The sequence below is a fragment of the Pungitius pungitius genome, chromosome 2 (genome assembly GCF_949316345.1).
Source record: "Pungitius pungitius chromosome 2, fPunPun2.1, whole genome shotgun sequence".
NCBI lineage: Eukaryota > Metazoa > Chordata > Actinopteri > Perciformes > Gasterosteidae > Pungitius > Pungitius pungitius.
This window is the reverse complement of record NC_084901.1, coordinates 16,065,542-16,084,744: the sequence shown is the minus strand read 5'-3', so window position 1 is coordinate 16,084,744 and position 19,203 is coordinate 16,065,542. Positions and strand designations below refer to the sequence as shown.

General features: G+C 43.8%; 2 protein-coding genes across 4 annotated transcripts; one reads left to right on the top strand and one right to left on the bottom strand.

Moving 5' to 3' along the window:
• The first annotated feature begins 7,011 nt into the window (after positions 1–7,011).
• On the top strand, positions 7,012–11,212 carry pcgf1 (polycomb group ring finger 1). 3 transcript variants are annotated; one of them, XM_037462544.2, is made up of 9 exons: positions 7,012–7,157; positions 8,210–8,315; positions 8,414–8,566; positions 8,740–8,811; positions 9,343–9,448; positions 9,588–9,630; positions 10,689–10,772; positions 10,869–10,949; positions 11,029–11,212. In XM_037462544.2, the coding sequence occupies exons 1-9, from the start codon at positions 7,071–7,073 to the stop codon at positions 11,077–11,079; spliced, it is 783 nt and encodes a 260-aa protein (XP_037318441.1). In that variant the 5' UTR covers positions 7,012–7,070; the 3' UTR covers positions 11,080–11,212. The 3 variants fall into 3 exon arrangements, with proteins under 3 accessions (XP_037318441.1, XP_037318439.1, XP_037318440.1); XM_037462542.2 differs by having other exon boundaries at positions 10,686–10,772; XM_037462543.2 differs by having other exon boundaries at positions 7,033–7,157; positions 8,213–8,315; positions 10,686–10,772.
• Positions 11,213–15,009: 3,797 nt separating this feature from the next.
• Positions 15,010–17,598, bottom strand: lbx2 (ladybird homeobox 2). Its single transcript, XM_037461502.2, has 2 exons — positions 16,856–17,598; positions 15,010–16,259 (listed from the first exon to the last, which is right to left on the bottom strand). Exons 1-2 carry the CDS (start codon positions 17,178–17,180, stop codon positions 15,796–15,798), a joined length of 789 nt encoding a protein of 262 aa, XP_037317399.1. The 5' UTR covers positions 17,181–17,598; the 3' UTR covers positions 15,010–15,795.
• Positions 17,599–19,203: the final 1,605 nt, after the last annotated feature.

The following is a 19,203-nucleotide window of genomic DNA, read 5'->3' as shown; positions in this document are numbered from 1 at the left end:
CCCACCCCCCCACCCCAACACCAAAGCCAAGGGCAAGCAAGGGTGCACACCTTCGACTGCAAAGAGCAAACAGAACAGGGAGGAGGTGAGATCTATATTTCACAAAGCCCCCCCCCCCCCCCCGGCACTCAGGGCTCGGCAAAAGTAAACAACAGCACCAGCGGGCCCGTAATTGATGGCAACGTTCCTTTTTATACAGTAAATAGATGTCAAACAGTGGTGGAGCGCAGCGGGCAGATTACAAGAGATCTGCAACACCCCGGGATTACAGAAGAATGCCTTTCTTTGATCTCCCACCACTTAGCCTTTGATTCCACGCAATTACTCGACTTTGGTTGGGGAGAAGTCTGAAAAATGATGTACTGCCCTTTAACAATTACAATTACATTACAATTGTTTTTCGTGCAATTAGTGACCGGGCTCTGGTTTGTGCAAACGGTCGTGACCAAAGTCCATTTTGGTTGCTTTTAATTTATTTATTTTTTTAAACCAGGCAACTTCACGTGGAATACAGCTGTTTTTTTGATGCTGTTGAATAATGTATTAATATTTGTGTGTATCCATGAATTGCCAAGAAGGTTTACTTTTCTGCAGTTGCATCAAAGCCACAGTACAATTAGAACATGTGTGAGTTCCTGTCTGAATGCTCCAGCATTTACATATCTTCCTCTTACCGACTGTTATGAATATTTTTTTTCTATTAACATGAAATTTACTCCACTCAGTACTTCTGGTTAAAGGTTAATCTGCATTTTGTTGTCTAAGTACCTGTACTCTGTGCAACTCTGTGCAGTTGACTATGACTTGATCTTGATCTCAAACCTCAGACATTTACATTGTAAAGGCCCGCTAGAATTTTTTTTTTAAAAGCCCACTACCACATTAAACGTGCTCCTCGGGTACCGCGGTGTATCGTGAACTCACGTGCTGCCTGCGTCAGTGAATGTGAACGCAGAGCATCGTGCAGATAGCTCTGTTTCCTCTGTTGCATGCCACAGAGGAAGATGGCAGAGATAGATGAAAGACTGCCTGCATGTGAGGCTGGAGAAGAGAAGAAGATGAAGGTCCTCATCAAAGTTCTTTGCAAAGAGGCCAAAATAAATAATGCTTCAGAATGCTTCAACCAAATCACGCTCGGGCATCAAAGGGCCGCCATCATCTCACGCAAATACACAAACGCTGGCACACACATATTCTCACAGCGTCCTTGCTTGCGTCTCGGTGCACCGTCATGCTTTGATGTGCATTTATCTTGATGTCACAGACTGGTGTGACAGAGCAGGTTGACTGAGTTACAGTTGGTGGAAACCAAGACCAGTATCTGCATGGACGGCGTTATTACGGTTTGTGTTGTAGCTCCCGGGGGCCTGGATGCGATCGCAGCATTTACCCACGCTCATCTCCTGTTCCTTCAACATTGTCTTCTCTGATACACAAACCTCACAATAAATGTTTCCACTGCAACTAAAACTACCGGATCTGCAGAAAAGTGTTCAGATTGGTGGCCAGAAGCCCAACAGGGAACTTTTAATGATATGGTATTGCCCTCAGATAAAGGAATATATGACTATAGATAAAATATAACTAAGTGAATGGTCATGGTACTTTATAGCTTACGTATACAGTATGTTGTGATTTACCTCGAGTCCAATACTGACAGAAATCACCATATCGGTCTAACCAAATCGGAACAAGTTCACTGAGATTGGTCTACGCTTCCTCTCTGCTGCGTTTGTTATCCCTTTACCCGCATCCTCTTAAACGGCCATGAAGATGTGTGATAAGTGAGCGTGCACCCCCCCCTGAAGATTACAAGGCGAACAAGTGCGCCGTTCCTCTCGCCGTGTCTTAAATATCAAAGAGCGACCAGTATGGGCGGGGGGGGAGAGCTGTGATACTTGCATGAATGGACCGCGACAATATGTTCACATCACGTGAGAGATGGGCCATCTCGAAAAAAAATATGAATTAGATTGTTTATGTAATTTGGGTCCTCACGGAAGCTACCGAAATGTTGTTGTGCAACATGCCGTGATTCATAAGTGACACACTTCTTGTTATGAGTGGGTGGATTATGAGCACATGCAACAAACCACCTTATCATAGTATGACTGTGTGTGTGTGTGTGTGTGTGTGTGTGTGTGTGTGTGTGTGTGTGTGTGTGTGTGTGTGTGTGTGTGTGTGTGTGTGTGTGTGTGTGTGTGTGTGTGTGTGTGGCCATCATTTTTCGGGGAGATTGAGGGACTAGAACTGAAACAGTAGATGTTGTGCCCTGCTCGAGGGCCCCTGAGAGTCCACACACTGTTGTTCACTTAAACCACTGAAATGTTCCCTGTTCGGTCTCATCGTTCACTTGTCACTGGACTGTTTTTCTTTTAATTATTCTTTCATAATTAAACGGCTCACGTTTCAACTGCAACTTGTGAAGAAAAGTCCTTTGATAATCCGGAGATAACCGAGACGCTTGAAAGTTACCGCGGATCACTGCATCTTTGTGAGTGCGTCTGTGCGTGCACTCGACACACACACACAGGCACAGACGCACACCCGGGCCTGAGCACACGAACGCACACTCCTCAAAGCTGCACACGCGCACATGGATTAAGGAAAATTCAATAGATGACAGACAAAGCTCTATTGTGCCACATTAATACGATTTAATACGGGGATTTCTTTTCCCCCGACTCTGGCAGGCCAACTTGTCCTGTCTCAGCATCTTCCAATTGTCTCACTCATTATTTGTCCTGTAGCTTATCTGAGCGGAGGACTGAAGTTTTCAAGGCACAGTGACTCCCACAGGAAGGCGAAAATGTGACCTTCAAAGTAAAATAAAGTGCATTTTCTTTTCGAGAGGATTCGAACTGTTTTTATTATTTGAAGGTTTCACTCCTGTGAAAAGGAGCCACGCGACAACTGCTACTCACAAAAGCAAATATCTGAAGACACACCCTTACCTAGTTCAACTGAATGAAGGGATGAATATATCGGCCTGCCGAGGTGTAGCGCCCCACTCGCTCATAAAACAGCTTTTCTTTCCATCCACAAACGTTAGGAACACCTTCCCAATTTGTTGAGCAAGACCATCTTCACAACTGAACACATCTTTCAAGATGTTTGAAGCAGCATGAACTTAATCAGCAGAAGTAAAAAGTGCAAAAAAACGCTAAGAACAAACTAACCTCACAGGACCCCCCCCCCCCCCCCCCCCACATCCCCAATAACATAAAGGCCCAAAAAATATACTGCGGGATGGTGTTTGGTCTCAGTTAGCCACTTATTAGCACCGTGGGATATTTTATATTGTAGAACAAAAACCTTTAAAATAGCTTGTGCTTGTGTTAACGCTGCACCTTATCTGATGATTCGGTCACTCATCAGCAAAATCCTGGCATTGTTTGCTTGGTGCAAGTCCGATCTCTGTGCATGCATTTCACCCGGGCCTTCGCAGCGACTCCGAGACCGTGACGTGGGAGGTGGTGGGGTTTGTTGCCAGAGGGAGGCCTAAGGGCTCGCCCTACATCATCCATTGTGCCCTCGCCCCATCGAGCAGCGCGACCTGGGGCTGCTCGGGAGTCATTCCAAGAGGGCTCTCGCCATTGGCCTGTCACTTGGCGGCCAATTGGTGGAGCAAAAGAGACAAAAGCCGCAGTCCACCTCCGCATGCTCTGATTGCTCTGATAGAGAGAGAGAGAGAGGGGGGGGGGATTGGGGCCTCCTTTTTGGCATGGCGGGCTGCATGTTCTAGTAGCAGGGTGGTGGTGCAGTTGCCTTGGCACAGGATGTCCAGGGGCCGAGGTAAATGGGGTCTCTCTCGGCTCAGACTGTTTTCAGTTGATTCAGACCCTGGCGGCTTGAAGGAGTTTCCTCATGCATGCATCACCCAACCATGCGTGTCATTTGTCAATAAAAAAAGACTGATCCACTTAATTGCGGCGCCTTTGTATTCCTGGCAGGTGTTTGGTCCATCAGATAAACCAATCATTCTGCAATAAAAGTGAAGGACGGGAGAAATAACTGACATATTGGAAGGCACTTCAAGGAAATAGGGGTTCTATTGTCCATGATTTTGACATGAAGTAATGACAACAAATGAAAGGGTTGGATCCGTCCTGATCCTCTCCCTTCTCGATCCTCCGAGCCCCTCGGGGTATTTGGATATCGCGCCGAGTCAAAGGCCTGTCAGTCAGATAAGCGGTGACCTCGCGGGCCTAACAGATAAGACGTTACATGGAAAGAGGAAATGGCAGACAGCGGGGGGGGGGGGGGGGGGGGACAAAAGGCCCGACTATGAAGGCTCGGTGAAGCGAGGCTGATCACAGCGGCTCTTCCAACTAGAAAGAAAGAAGAAGAAAAAAAGCTGCCAAGAATGAAAATATATTTCTTGTGTCTTTTTTTTTCTCTCCAATTTAGCCTCACTGAATTTGATTTGTGATTTGATGGCAAGTTGCTAACCTTTCATCTGAAGAAAGAGATATTCAAAGATGTTCCAAGTTTTCTCCCACCGAAGGATGAACGGAGAAGAGAACATTTTAAAAGATGACAGTGGCATTGAGGTGAGTCTTAGCTATCGCTGATTGACAGCAAAAAAAAGAAACATGCACGCCAGATTTAACAGTCCCAATAAATGGCTTCCACACTCACTGAGGGTGATTGGAAGAAGACAAACTTCCCAGTCAATCCGTTACACTGGGAAATTACCAAAGAGTAAATGAAGGGCGAGCCTTTGTTTATAGGACGGCGGCTTTTTGGGTGGTCCGCAGGTTGGAAGCCCTCTGGGAGGGATCAAGGAGACCTCCACGTATAATACCGATACGACGACCTGTTCAAACAGGGCACGGCGCTAATTCAGAACTCAACCACGACCCAAGAACACGTTTTCTTCCCCAGATACATTTTCCACAAAGTTGTACTTTTCACTCTCACCACGATTAAATAAATGTAGGTAATTTGGGGCAGTGAAAATAAACTGGTTCTAGCCCACGTCTGACTAAAAACCTAAGATATATTACTTAAATAAAAGCACGAGACATCTCACTGCCACAGAAGCCCGACTGGAACCAACGAATACAGCACAACACAATGCTAACTGTTGATTTAAATAACATTTCCCCAAACTGAGAAACCACGCGATTATCCAGTGAAATAACTGCGGAGCAGACACACTCTTTCATTTCAACACCCTACTTGGTATTCACGCATATTTAATCGTAGGTCTGGGAGCTGCCCGGGGCCACCGCAGGCCGCTCCAGGCCACCAACGCTTGAGTTATTTTTCTCAAGAGCCCCTCGGAGGGGAGAGGAGTACTCATTCACCCCCCCCCCCCCCCCCCCCCAATCACTTCAGTCACAGGCTCTTTTTTCTAAGTGAACGGGTTACTGCTGCAAAAACTAGAGACATATAGCCACTTAAACTTAGTTCATCATTTTAGTTTCATTTATGAAAAAAAAATGTTAAATTAGTTCATTTTCAATGTGTTTAATAGGAACACATTTAAATGCGTTGCGCAGTTTTTTTTAAACTCAAATACTATTTGCCCATTCGTTTTATTTTGTACATTCTTCTTTCAAAGCTCGATGCAACGTTGATTAGCTATAAATGACATCTGCATCAAAGTGACTCACATAACTCAGCAGACCTAATGGGATTGCGTGCAGCGGGGAGAGCGGGCCACCCTCCATGATGCCTGAGTACTGCAGGACTCAATATGTCAGAGGATTCAGGTTACAGAGACCCACCGTGGAGTTTCTGGGGTAAGTGGTTGAAGAGTCATTTTCCCACACTTGACTTTTTTATTTTTTATCCTGCATATTAGCAGGCTTCTAACATATGGACACTTTACTGTACACCGGTGCACCGCTTATTCAACCCTGTAATAAGTAGATGCACACTGAGAATATTTTTCTTGTGAATTAGGAATATAATTCCAAATTATACACTGGTTTGAGAGGCTCCATGTTTACATACTGCGTAGAGAAAACTTAAAGGCCCACTGAGCAGAAGGTCTCTCTTTCTTAAGTTTAAGTTTAAGCATCTTTTGATCATCCATTATAAACCCTGAGTGCAGAAGTGTCTGTATGACACTGCTCTAATGGATGATTCTACAGGAGCACCAGCGGCTGTACGCTGGTTAACGTGTGTGGCTGCAGTGCCCTCTAATGCTGAGGCAGGTGTAGTAAGAGCTAATGCTGAGTGTGTCATCCATTCGCACACATTATTCAAAGTTAAACTGAGAATACTGTGTTTTCCTAACAAATGCCTAAAAGTGAAACGCAGTGTTTTATTGAGAAAGGTAAGGTAGGTTTTGTGCCTCCTAACTGGTTCTTAACTGACATCCACTCGTGTGTGAGCGTGTCATATACTTATATATACAATATGTGTGTGAGAGTAGAATAGTGCATGCTTGAAAAAAACCCAGAAAGTATATAGTGAGTATAAACATTACTGTGGGGTGATCCAAAATGTATTTCTCTGAGATATCCCTCCCTTTGAAACCTCTTAAACAATTAAGTCAATCCATTCGAATCCCTTTAAAGTCGTGATTGCCAAATATTCAATTTTTGATGATTTATAAAAACCAGGGGGTTGACTAATTTAACTTTAATATATTGCAATCCATTTTGGTATCCAGTGAAACCTGGTGTTAGTTAACCCCTACAAATGTGAAGATCTTTGTAAAGCTTGTAATATGTAAATACATATAATTAGAAAAGTCCTCACTAATAGCCAGACTATTAGTTATATTAGTACTGTTATTATTTATACCATTTGCCTCAACAATTTTTTTCGATCATGGGTCAGTGACTATGTTATTTTGTTAAATATGTGATGACTAAAAATTAAAATATTTTTTTTAAATAATAATATTTTTTAATAATAAAGTGATGGAAAACTCCCCTACAGTGCGCAAGACTATCTATTTTGTTATAATTTTTTGCTGCTTGGTAAAGGGACTTTTTAATATACTTTAATCCATCTTTTTTCTTTTTCCTTTTTTTCGCCGTTACCCGCCTCCTGCAGCTTGTACAAAACGACACTTCCGGTTTACCCGGAACTACGCATAATTCCCAAAGATGGCGGAGCAAGGTCCGATGGCCATAGCGATGCGGCTACGAAATCAGCTCCAGTCCGTCTACAAACTGGACCCGCTGAGGAACGAGGTGAGCGGCCCGCGTCGCGAGAGCTCGTCCGGTGCGGGGCGGCACCGTACCGGGGACACCGGGCTCCAACGGGCCACCGGCTGAACGCCCGCGTTTAACGGGAGATGTCGTCTCCGCGACGCTGATGGAGAGAGAGAGAAAGAGAGGGAGAGAGAGAGGGGAGGGAAGGAGAGAGAGGGGAGGGAGCAACCGCTGTTGAAGGCAGCTGCGTTTGAGCATGCGTGAAACGGCGGGAGTCCACCCGGGTTGTTTCTGCCTCGCCAGCCGAGTGGCGCCTGCCCCAAATTCTACCGACCAAAGCGGGTCGTTTCACGCTTGTTTCGTGCATCCGAAATGCCGCTGCGTTCGTAAGTTCCGTCTCGAGTTTACGTGGGTTTTTGTAACACGGGGCGACCGCTCCGGCTGCGCGGGCTCTTTTTTTATTATTTCTTGGGAATGACGAAGCAGTCGCGGTTTGTTATTCGAGCTGCTTTTGGTTTGTGTGTGTGTTTGTTATTTTTACAGTCTCGCTTGTTCGCACATTCTGTTTCTCGCAAATTTGCGTGTCGTTCGACGTAAAAAAACAAACAAATTTTGACTTTGGGCCTTCCCTTCTGTTGCGTGGTGAGGACATCCCTCGTCTGTTTACGCGCTTACGTCATTACTCAGCCATCGAGTCAAAGGTCAGGGTCAGCTGGTTTTTTTGAACGCGGAATCCCTCGCGCTGGTCAGGACTACAGTCTGGGTCGTGAACCCGACTATATTCAGGTTCTTTGGGGAAGTCAGTGGAGTAGATTGACGTTTGAAATGTAATGACGTCATGGGGTAGCCCAATATCTAGTCTTAAAACTACATGCCACACAATAGACTAATTTAGGTTGCATGAACATTAGCTGCAGTACTAGCCCTACCCAACATGGTTCCATTGTGTATATATCTTCCTTTTGAGCTCATCGCTCGGTTGTGCGGAAGAGTTGCGCTTATTCAAGGTTGTTTTGGGGGATTAATTAACATTAGAACCAAACTATTTAACTCTGCAAACATGTAAAACACGTTTCTTGACATCCTGACAGGAGGAGGTGAAGTTGAAGATCAAGGACCTGAACGAACACATCGTCTGCTACCTTTGCGCTGGTTACTTCATCGACGCCACGACAATTACAGAGTGTTTGCACACGTGTGAGTAAAAAAAACGACAAATAACCTGCATTTCATTAACTCCACCGGAGATGGCCGAGCGAGAATGAAATCGTCTCTTCCCTCTTTCGGCTCTGCAGTTTGTAAAAGCTGCATCGTGAAATACCTGCAAACGAGCAAGTATTGTCCGATGTGCAACATCAAAATCCATGAAACACAGCCTTTACTCAACCTCAAACTGGACCGAGTGATGCAGGACATCGTCTACAAACTGGTGCCCGGACTACAAGAAAGTACGTAAAAAAGAAAACTAGTGGTGACAAACGGTGGTGACCTAAATCATCGGTTCCAACGAGGTCTAAAGCTTTAAGTAAATGTTCCTTTACAGCTGGCCTACCAAATGTTTTCATCGCGTACTTGTAAATCTTTGTCTGTCTTTGTTTGTCTGACATTCATGTTTCAACAGGCGAAGACAAAAGAATAAAAGAGTTTTATCAGTCACGTGGGTTGGAGAGAGTCATCCAGCCGACGGGAGACGGTAAGTCTCGCCGTGTGATTCAAGTTTTCATCTGTTTATTTGATGGTTCTGTGGTGTTTTGTTTCTACTTAAACAATGGCCGTTACTCCTTCACCTCACACCTTAAGCTAAGCAAGCTAAACATTGCTATTGCTATTATAAATGTAAAACCTGTCAGATTGAACAGCCTTTTTTACTTTTCTTTTCTCTTTAAGTTGAGTGGCTTTTATTTTCCTCCCCTGTCACGTCCATCAGAATCTGACATTCTGAAACGAGGGGATTTCTTTAGTTCAATGAAACTGATTTAATTCGCTCACAGATGTTTTTTGGGGGGGGGGTTTGTGCCGGACGCAACTACAATGAATACATTTTAAAAGTTGCCATGGAGTGGCTGTAAGTTGAATCACCTAGTTTTTTATCACTCTTATTTCTAAGTGCTACCTCACCACTTTGCTGGTGGATAAAAATAATACGTTTTTCTTTGTTGACATTGCGCAGTCCTTTGCAAGTAAAGGACACTAGGATTAACGTGTACTTTGTCCTTCTCCCCAGATGCTATACCCGACGCAACAGGTTTACCGTACACAAGCTTCGACCATTCAAAAGCACATTTTTACAGATACGACGAGCAAGTGTCGCTTTGTTTGGAAAGGCTAAGGTGAGCATTTTGTTTATCTAACCATACAATGACTCCCTCTTGAAATTAGCCTGATCAAATGTAAATAAAATATGCTGCTTAAGTGGGTCCGACTACTAATATATATTTATTTTAACTACGCTCCATTTCAACTTCATAGTTCATCGCTTGCTGGAAAAGACAAGATGAAACCCACTCTTCAGGTAAGTCCCTCATTTATTTATTTGTATTTGTGTGTGTGTGTGTGGGGAAATCGCCGAGCTGCTCACGGATGCTTCAGAACCTGGAGCCGGTCCCTCCGGCTGCTCACGAGAGACGGCGATAAGTGGGACGCATATAATCATCTTTATTCTGTCACCGAGCTTCTAGTTTTTAAGTAACAGGACTAGTTTGAGAAAGTGTTGCGCCAACTTGAAATGAGAGATTTGTATCAATACAAATGTCACTCATCGGTTTATTTATGTCCAACAAACTCCAGAAAATCTAACCAGAGTTTAATTAAAGAACAATTGGGACATGTTTAAAATGTTTAGTGCTATTTAGCATACAGAAAGATTTGCTTTGGGCACAAATGAGGTGCCAGTAGTGTGTGTGATCATATAATAGTTCTTACAGTTACAGCGATTTCCTACCCACTAAACTGAAAAATGTGCACAGCTTGTCACTTATTGCCGTGGGTTCCCCTGGATGCTCCTGACAGCCCTATTTGTCAAGACACATGCATGTGTGGGGAAAAAAGTATGTTCTATTGTGTAATGCTCAGATCGTACTGATTGGAGACCATTGGGGGGGGGGGGGGGGCGGAATTACAAAATGTCAAATTCCACACGGCTCATCTAGGCCCGTCGTTCTACACGCTGAGGCTTCATCCGGCCAGCGGGGGGCACTGTGGTTCTGACATGAGGGCGGTGTGTGCAGTACCTCAACTAGTTTGGGCTCAAATGAAGATTTCAGATTGTTTGTCTGAAGGATTCTTGGATCCCAGCCGGCTTTAAGTCACTTTACTGATAAACTGTCAACGTCTTATTCAATCAGACCAACAAATTGTTTTTTTTTAAACAATTGATTATATTCAGAAGTAGGTAAGAATATTCAAAACCTGTGTTCTTAGTGACATGTTGCTGCTTATAGTGGATCATCATTATTATCCAGCCACGGCCTCTTCAAAATGTATCGCAGTCTAATTCGTTCCTGAACGTACCTGCTCTGTCTCGCGGTGCCGTTCATCCTGAGTCTGACCCTTTTTTTGTCTCCGCAGCAGAAGTTTGTTCGCTGTTCGGTCCGGGCGGAGGTGAGGCATCTACGGAAGGTCCTCTGTCATCGGCTGAACGTGGAGAAGCAACAGGTCGGTCACTGCTCCGATCACCAGGCATTACGGGAAAAGGCTGCGCGTCGTCTCCTCAGAAGGCAAATTACATCTGTTTATGTGGTCTCCCCACAGGTCCAGATGTTGTTCAATAACGAGTCTCTGCCCGATCACATGACCATGAAGCGCTTATGGCTGTCGCACTGGTTTGGCAAGGTGAGGCCGGGCCACGTTAGCTCACGTTTTAGAGAATCAGGAAGTGAAAGTTCATAATATTTACATCTTTTCTTCCCAGGCCCAACCGTTAGTTCTTCACTACACCATCAAGGACAAAAGGAGCAGATAGGACACATTTTCCCTTTCGGAGGACTGCTGTACATATTTTGTACCATACATATTCTATTTTAATAGTGTTTCTGTACATATACTTATTTTCCTCGTTTTGTATTTTTGAAAATAAATTTAAAATTGACAAACTACTAGTTCGTATGACTCTGTTCTAACTGTGTGGAGTATCCCCAGACTTTTGAACAGGTTTAATAATCACACACTTAAAGCTTAAGCTTTAAACTTGAGTTTGATAGCCATGTAGTTTGGACTCTCACTCAGACTTGAATTGAAACACTTATTGGTTATAAAACATTTCATTGCAATCCTACGGTGGCTGAGAAGGTTCAGACAAATACAAAAGCAACAACACAAACGCAAACGCCACAACACAACACGAACGCCAAATCACAAAATACAAAAGCCACATCACAACCGCAAATGCCGCAACGCAACACGAACGGCGCAACACAACACGAAAGCGAAAACGGAAGTAGCTGCCCACGGGAGCGAGCGTATTTTGGAGGAACGCCCACGGGAGCGAGCGTATTTTGGAGGAACGGAGCTGGAGGATGCCAGATCGTTTAAGAAGTAAGTGAAACATGATTCCTTGCGGCTACAGTTAAAGTAAGGAATCATGTTTCACTTACTTCTTAAACAATCTGGCATCCTCCAGCTCCGTTGTTACGTGCCGACTGGTTTTTGAACCTACTGGTTTGGCTACGCGTTTAGATGTTATTAAGAGAGTAATCCTACTTGGGCAATGTGCTAGAAAACCTGACAGAACTATGTATTTCACGCTGCGCCACCAAAAACCAGTTGTCTTGGCTCACCCTGAACCAAAAGATGTTCTTGCCACTGACGATTTGCAATTTCATGATAAGTAGTGAAATCAGTAGCGGCATTTTACAGCTCGGTTGGCCGACGGCGTAGCGCCGCCGTCTTATGAAGTTTTGCTATTTTGCTCGACTGCGAGTTCGAATCCAGGTTGTGGCGATCTTTTAATAAACGTATGTTCTTTTATTTATTTCTTTATACGTGGCAGTGATGTAGTGCTCACTTATACAATCATAATCGCTGCATTGGATATGGGATACATTTTGAACATTTTCAGCAATATGTTTGCGAATGTGTGACGGATCAGGTGACCGAGGCAGACAACATCTGCCTCTGTCGGAGCAAAACAAACACGCACGCGTAGCCAAACCAGTAGGTTCAAAAACCAGTCGGCACGTAACAACGGAGCTGGAGGATGCCAGATCGTTTAAGAAGTAAGTGAAACATGATTCCTTACTTTAACTGTAGCCGCAAGGAATCATGTTTCACTTACTTCTTAAACGATCTGGCATCCTCCAGCTCCGTTCCTCCAAAATACGCTCGCTCCCGTGGGCAGCTACTTCCGTTTTCGCTTTCGTGTTGCGTTGTGGCGTTTGCGGTTGTGATGTGGCTTTTGTATTTTGTGTTTTGGCGTTCGTGTTGTGTTGTGGCGTTTGCGTTTGTGTTGTTGCTTTTGTATTTGTCTGAACCTTCTCGGCCACCGTACAATCCTCTCAATGGAACACTAGGTGGTGCTCTTGCTGTTCTTCAGCCACTTGGCCTGAGGAGGGAGGGGGGGGGGTGCTTTTAAAGGAAAGACTGTGCTAACCTGACACAGTTCTGATATGCTGCAGCAGCATTTCAACATCTCACAAACGCTTTGCTCGTGTTACATCCAGATTTTCCTCTGAGAAATTGCTCTGAAGACCCAAACCCAAAATGGAATTTTTTGGAATATTGGGGATGTTGTCGAGGTATTTTTGTTCCACTGTATCAGTGCTTGGTGTTTGTCTTAAAGGTCAAAGGCTAAATGGAGTCTAAATATGATGTAAAAGAAGGCCATGTATTGGTCTTGCACAGCCGGTCTCCATGTTACTGCAGAGGTCCATTACGTGGAATACGAAGTAACTATAAACAGGTTTAAAGGGCAGTTGGGGGAGACTTTAATTAAAATAAATTTACATCATTTTTTTAATTTACTAAAGCATCTTTAGCTTAGACCTTTTTAGATGTTCTAAAGTAGGCCCTCAGCATTGTTTGTAAAGGACATTTAAAACTTACCAACTGGACTCCCTGAAAACCTTCACATGCTCTGGTCAGTAGCATTTTTCCACACACACACACACATTGGATTTCCCTCATAAAGCGTGAGCAGCTCCCTTAAGGACACTTTATGTTCAAAAATAAAGAATCCCTTAAAGCTGTGCCCTTTAGTCCAAAATAGAGAATTTAGCTTCTCGCTGGACCGTTCACTTGGAGTATCTCTCTGCACCTTCAGGCATTGATTTTTCTGATAACATACAAATAAATGATCCGAATTCCCCCCCCCCCCCCCCCCCTCCAAAGGATGCCCTAAATTTTGAGAGCCTGTTTATATGATTCACCTTACATTTAATGCCATTTGAAAGAAGACAGTCTGACAGGAATATAACTGATGGATAAATGTTGATGCAGCACTTCATGTGAGAAATAAAAACAACTAGCCACGTTTTATAAAGTTGTTAGTGTGGAGATATATATATATATATATATATACACTATTTATTTTTATTTTGACTAAGTTGTTTTTATATACATAAAGTTGAATTAATAATGAAAGAATAGAATGAAACCCATAGCCACTGAGGTCAATTATTATTTTACAATGAATTTTTGACTAAATAACAAAGGAGTTGAATGAATTGTTGGAAATTAGAAATAACAAATGCTATAATAAGTATAGCATTTGAAATTAATTGTTGGCTATATTTAATATAAATAACTTTAGCCTTTAAGAGGAATTTTTGGCTATATAATTGGCTGTAAAAGGACCTCCCCCGTTCTCCACTGACTTGTATGTGTAGGTCCATCCTCTATGTTGCTCCCTAATAAAAAGGCCTACTTGACTTTTCAACCCTCTGATTCCAGCCGATTACGTCTATTGTGATGGACAGGCTGCTCTGACTTTTTCTAAAAGAATGAAGAAAAAAACAAACTTTCCTAACGAGCTCTTTAGTTACATTTTAGTCTCAGCGCCTGTCTTCACTGTTTGTTTTTCTTAACGTGTTTGCCCCGGAAAATAATAAAATAAAATTATTTGAAATAAGACCGTAGGAGTGTGTTATTAAGGTATTTTTAGAGATTAAATTAATAAAATATCTGCTCATAAAATACCTTGTTTTCATCTCTCTTTAATATCCACCACAGCATCATATTATAATCCCCAATATAAATAAAAACTCTTCTCCAAATTCCAAATAATTTGTTGGGTAACACGAGCCTAAAGGAGCTCCTCATTCTGCTCATTTCAATAGAAATGTATCGTCAAATATCTACAACAGCTCTCTATACACCTCTCTCCTTCTCTCACAAACACACACACACACACACCAAACTGTTACAAATGGTCGTCCAACAACAACAACAGCAGCACGCCGCATTTCCACATGCCTCCCATTGAGGTTTATTCATTAGGATCCTCACACTGACCATTTTCTATTCATGGGAGCCTTTTTGCTTTCTCTCTCTCTCTCTCTCTCTCCAGACAAACCCATCCAGGGAGACAGATGCGTGCCCATTATTGCCCGCGGCCCGGTGGAAGCTGTTTTATGTAAAGGCAAAGGCGGGTTAACCTAATCAATCATGTCCACTAGTTGTGTTAAGGACGATTCAGAGGAGGAGGAGGAGGAAGAAAACATATGGCGCAGGGGCTGGCAGCAAGCTTTTCTTCACACCGCAGCCAGACCGGGACCTTCTTGGGACAAGATGCATTCAAAGCAGGGCGAGAGAATGGGAATAAAGGAATAAAGGCAGCTAATTGAAGCCACGGCACTCCACGGCATAAAGCCGGGGTCAGTAATTCATCAGGGCCACTTTTTACCAAGCGGATTTATGTAGGGGGGCGGGGGGGGGGGGGGTCGTCTAATGTCTGCAAAATCACACTCTATGTGACTCATATTATTCCTAAAGCTTGTGGGGTTGACACCCCCATAGATCTTCATATATTTAGCATTTTGTTTTGTTACAAACTGCCACTTTAAGTCACGCTTCAATAATATGTTTCATCCTTCAGATTTAAATTTTAAAAAATAGTTTGTAAAATTTTGCACAATCACACATGGCGCCCCTTGAAATATCATATAACCTTTATTTACATAGATGCTGATTAAATAGAATGTTACAATAAAATGACCGCACGTGGATGTTTGATCTATGTACAGAACTCATGGCGTGTAAGTGTTTGCAGTCCTGCTCATGAAGAAGAAACATGACCGATTTTAAACTTCTGGAGGGATGGACGACCCTGGGTTGTGTATGTAAAAAAAAAAACAATATTTGGCAAATCGTAATCCTTGAATAGAAGAATGCGGATAAATGACAAGCAACAATAACAGCACAACTTTCCATCCTCCCACGTAAAAACGGACGTGGAAAAATAATGTTCACCCTATTTTCAGTCTGGCCTGTCAGAAAGGAAAATCAGGTAGTCCTCAAGTACGACGACGGAACCTAAACGACGGACAAGTCCGACTAATAAATTAAATACAGGAGAGAACAGAGGAGGGAAAGCAAATCTTGAAAAGTTTTTTAAATGTATATATTCTCCTTTTTTGTTAATATCCGTGCAAAAAAAGTTTGGGAATATAAAAAAAATCCCCTTTTTTATATTCTTTTTAGTTGTTTATGAAAAGCACAGCCCCCCCTCTCCGCCCCCCGACTGTCAATCGTCCACCTCGATCTCCTCGTCGTCCTCCGAGAACTCATCCGTGGTTTGGTCTCTGGATGAGGAGGGGGACTGCGGGAAGGCCCGGTGTCCTTGCGAGGTCGGGGAGACGCTGGGCGATCTGGCCTCGGAGCCCCCGCCTTGGGACTCCTCGAGGCTCTCCATGCTGACGAGCTTCTGCAGGGTCTGCGGGTTGATCTTCTTCAGCGACTCCACGTCCGCTTTCATCTCCTCCAGGTCCCGCTTGAGCTTGGCCCTGCGGTTCTGGAACCAGGTGATGACCTGCGCGTTGGAGAGCCCCAGCTGTTGCGCGATCTGGTCCCGGTCGGCCGGAGAGAGGTACTTCTGGTACAAAAACCTCTTCTCCAGCTCGTAGATCTGGTGGTTCGTGAAGGCCGTCCGCGACTTCCTCCTCTTCTTCGACGTCTGCCTCTGTCCGAACGCGTTGACGTGCTCCCGACCTTCGGAGGGTGGATGAAGGAAAGCATACGATAAGAATAAAACAACCACAAGGTGACATTATTATCCCCCCCACCCCCCCCCCCAAAAAAAGCCACCAGGCCTGTCACTAGTTTACACGCTTGGTTTTCTCTTTTATAACATGAATCCAAATGGATTTTTTCTTTGATTTAAATTTGACTGACTTGAATTACACATTTTTTAAAATGAAAAACGTCACAAATACAGAAAATATCACTGAAAAAACGTAGAATAATTTGGGAAAATTGTCAAGAATTCTACACTTGAATTGCTGGGTTAATGGGGTTTTTGCAGTATAACAGTCGCTTGGTTCACGTTTACCTGTCAGTCAGTCCATTATTGTCACATTGTCTTTTCAACAGCACACTATTGGACATTTTTGATCTGTGCAACAGATCATTTGCATGCATGCACATTAGTGTGCGTGAATGGGTTATTTTCCATTTACGCATTCCTATACAGCCGTACGACGCGACTCCACATGTAAATCCACAGTGCGCCGTGATCGTTAAATCAGATCCATCTATCCCAAGAAGTGCGTAAAACCTTTTTTTTTAAATGATTTTTTTGTTTTTACCTTCTGCTGCCTGGATAACGCTGACTTCCAGCCCCTTGAACGTTTTGCTGGCGAGCTCCTCCAGCGCGCACAGCGGCGACGAGGGAGTGGTGATCCCGTTGCGCGCGGAGTTGGAGCCCGTGACTTTCTCCAGCACTCTGGGTGGACAGATACTGGCGACTGACTTCTTGACCGAGGGTTTGTTAAGGATATCCTCGATGCTGAACGGCGTCAAGGGCTTGTTGGAGTTGGCCGGCGGCGGCAGCTGGTCCAGTGGAGCCCGTCTCCTCTCCTCGCCGCCGGAGTGTAACACGGAGCCCGCCTTCATGTCTTTACTGGAGGTCATCGCAGTCCCGAAGAATCGCTGCTTCCAGAAAAAAAAAGTTGATTATTGCATTCAACTGGCGGGTTTGAGGCAAACGTGTTCCTCGCTGTTTGTCGCAGACAACACCCCCCCTCCTCCACACGCCCCCCCCCCCCTTCCTAAAGGTTGACACTCAAAAGCCGCAATTCAGCTCGCCTGAGAGCTTTCCTCCCAAAGAACCATGCTCCGGGCGTATGGTGGAAAAGGCAGCCGGGCTGTATTCCCCTCAGAGAGTCGCAGTTCCTCTGCCAAGCTCCATGTAGATCTTTAGGAAGTAACACACTGGAAGGGGGGAGGTGAATCCCTGCAAGGGTAGAAGAAGTAAAAAAAAAAGCTGTCTCAAGCAGCAAGAAAAAGAAAGCGACCGCTAACGAGTTATTGTTGATTGGGCGAAGTTCAATTAGAGTAACACTACACTACTTGCTGACCCGCTGCTGCGTCTTAAAGGGCCAGGCCATAATAACTAATTGGACGTGGAGGGATAGGAGGAGTCTGTTGCTTGCCGAGGAGAAAGACGTGAATGCTTATGCATCTGTTTCCCTCTGCTGGTGTGTTATGCTAGAAAGAGAGAGCCGATTAAAACACTTCTTGGCATTATGGGAAAGTGTCGGATGGAAACAGCGAGCCAACGACGGCCTCCAACCCGCGGGGTACATTTGGTCGTTTTCGTGCGTAATTGCGCATAGCATGTTGCACGGGAGCTTGGCTTGAAAAATATCCACAATAAGCACATCTACCTATCTGACTGTGAAGTATATTGAGCGGATTTGGATACAATTAAACAGGAGCTCTTCAGGTTTAACCCGTTTAACACGACCGCCTTTTGTCCCCCTGTGCGGCAGCAGATGTAATGAATGTATGAATTATGAAGGATTTATTTCGCACATTCTGATACTCACAAATAGTCTATATATTTATTGTCTGATGCTTAAAACGGAAATAACCACAAAAAGCTAACATTTCAGGGATCAATTTAAGTATTAATTTTTGTTCATGCTGTTTTATTCATTTTCTATTATTATTTTTGTTATCGACGCGCCTTTGTGACCCTGCAGTTACGATCCCCAGTTACACTTCTGTGATGTGACGCATCGCGTGAAACCGGCGGATAATCAAGGTGACGCCGTGCTGAGGACGCAAAAGACATGATACATTCACCGATGAAGCCTTTAGGATGAGACAGACACAAACGGGGACGAGTCGGCCGAGGACAGTCGCAGGTACGTCCGCGTGAGACCCGAGGGAGCACGGCGCGTTTCGTTGCGGGCTCCTCAAATGCAACACATTTAGCCACGTGGGTTCTTTCGTTCGTTTTAACGTATTTTTGGAAAATGCACCTAAAATGTAAGCAGAACGAAATTTACACTGGTATAAGAGTAGTGGTTTAGGAATAATACAAAGGAAGTGAACACATTAAATCCTTGAAATAGAACAAAAGCTTCCTAACAGTACAATAAAATATCAAATTGACCGTACATTTTAGCATCTGAATAATATATATATATATATATATGTATATATATATATTACTATCCGATTATTGTGAGCCATTTGGAGGAGGTCTGCCGCTCAGGAAGCCACTGCGCAGAGTCTTGTGCCAACAGCAGCATATGGTGACATTGGTTTAGGGACAGAGTTATAAAACAGCAGGATTCTATTAGCTACCTTGGAGGTCCACCCTTTGTGGCTGCTTTGAATAAATATCCCTCCATAACAAGCAGGAGTGTTTGGAGATGAATTCAATTTAGGAATTGGGACGGAAACATGCATCGTTTTGATAATACGGATCATTTCATTATGAGCTTGGCTCACCTTACCACCTGAATTCATATTTAGTTTGAATGGAAGGGGGATTACAGTACAGAGTATGCTTTTTTTGTTGCACATTTTCCACCTGAAGAAATAAATGAATAATTATTTTAAATAGATTTCTTATTATTTTTACATTTTCTTTTCGTTAGAATGGAGGTTTGATATAATCGAAGATCAAATAATATTGTGACAT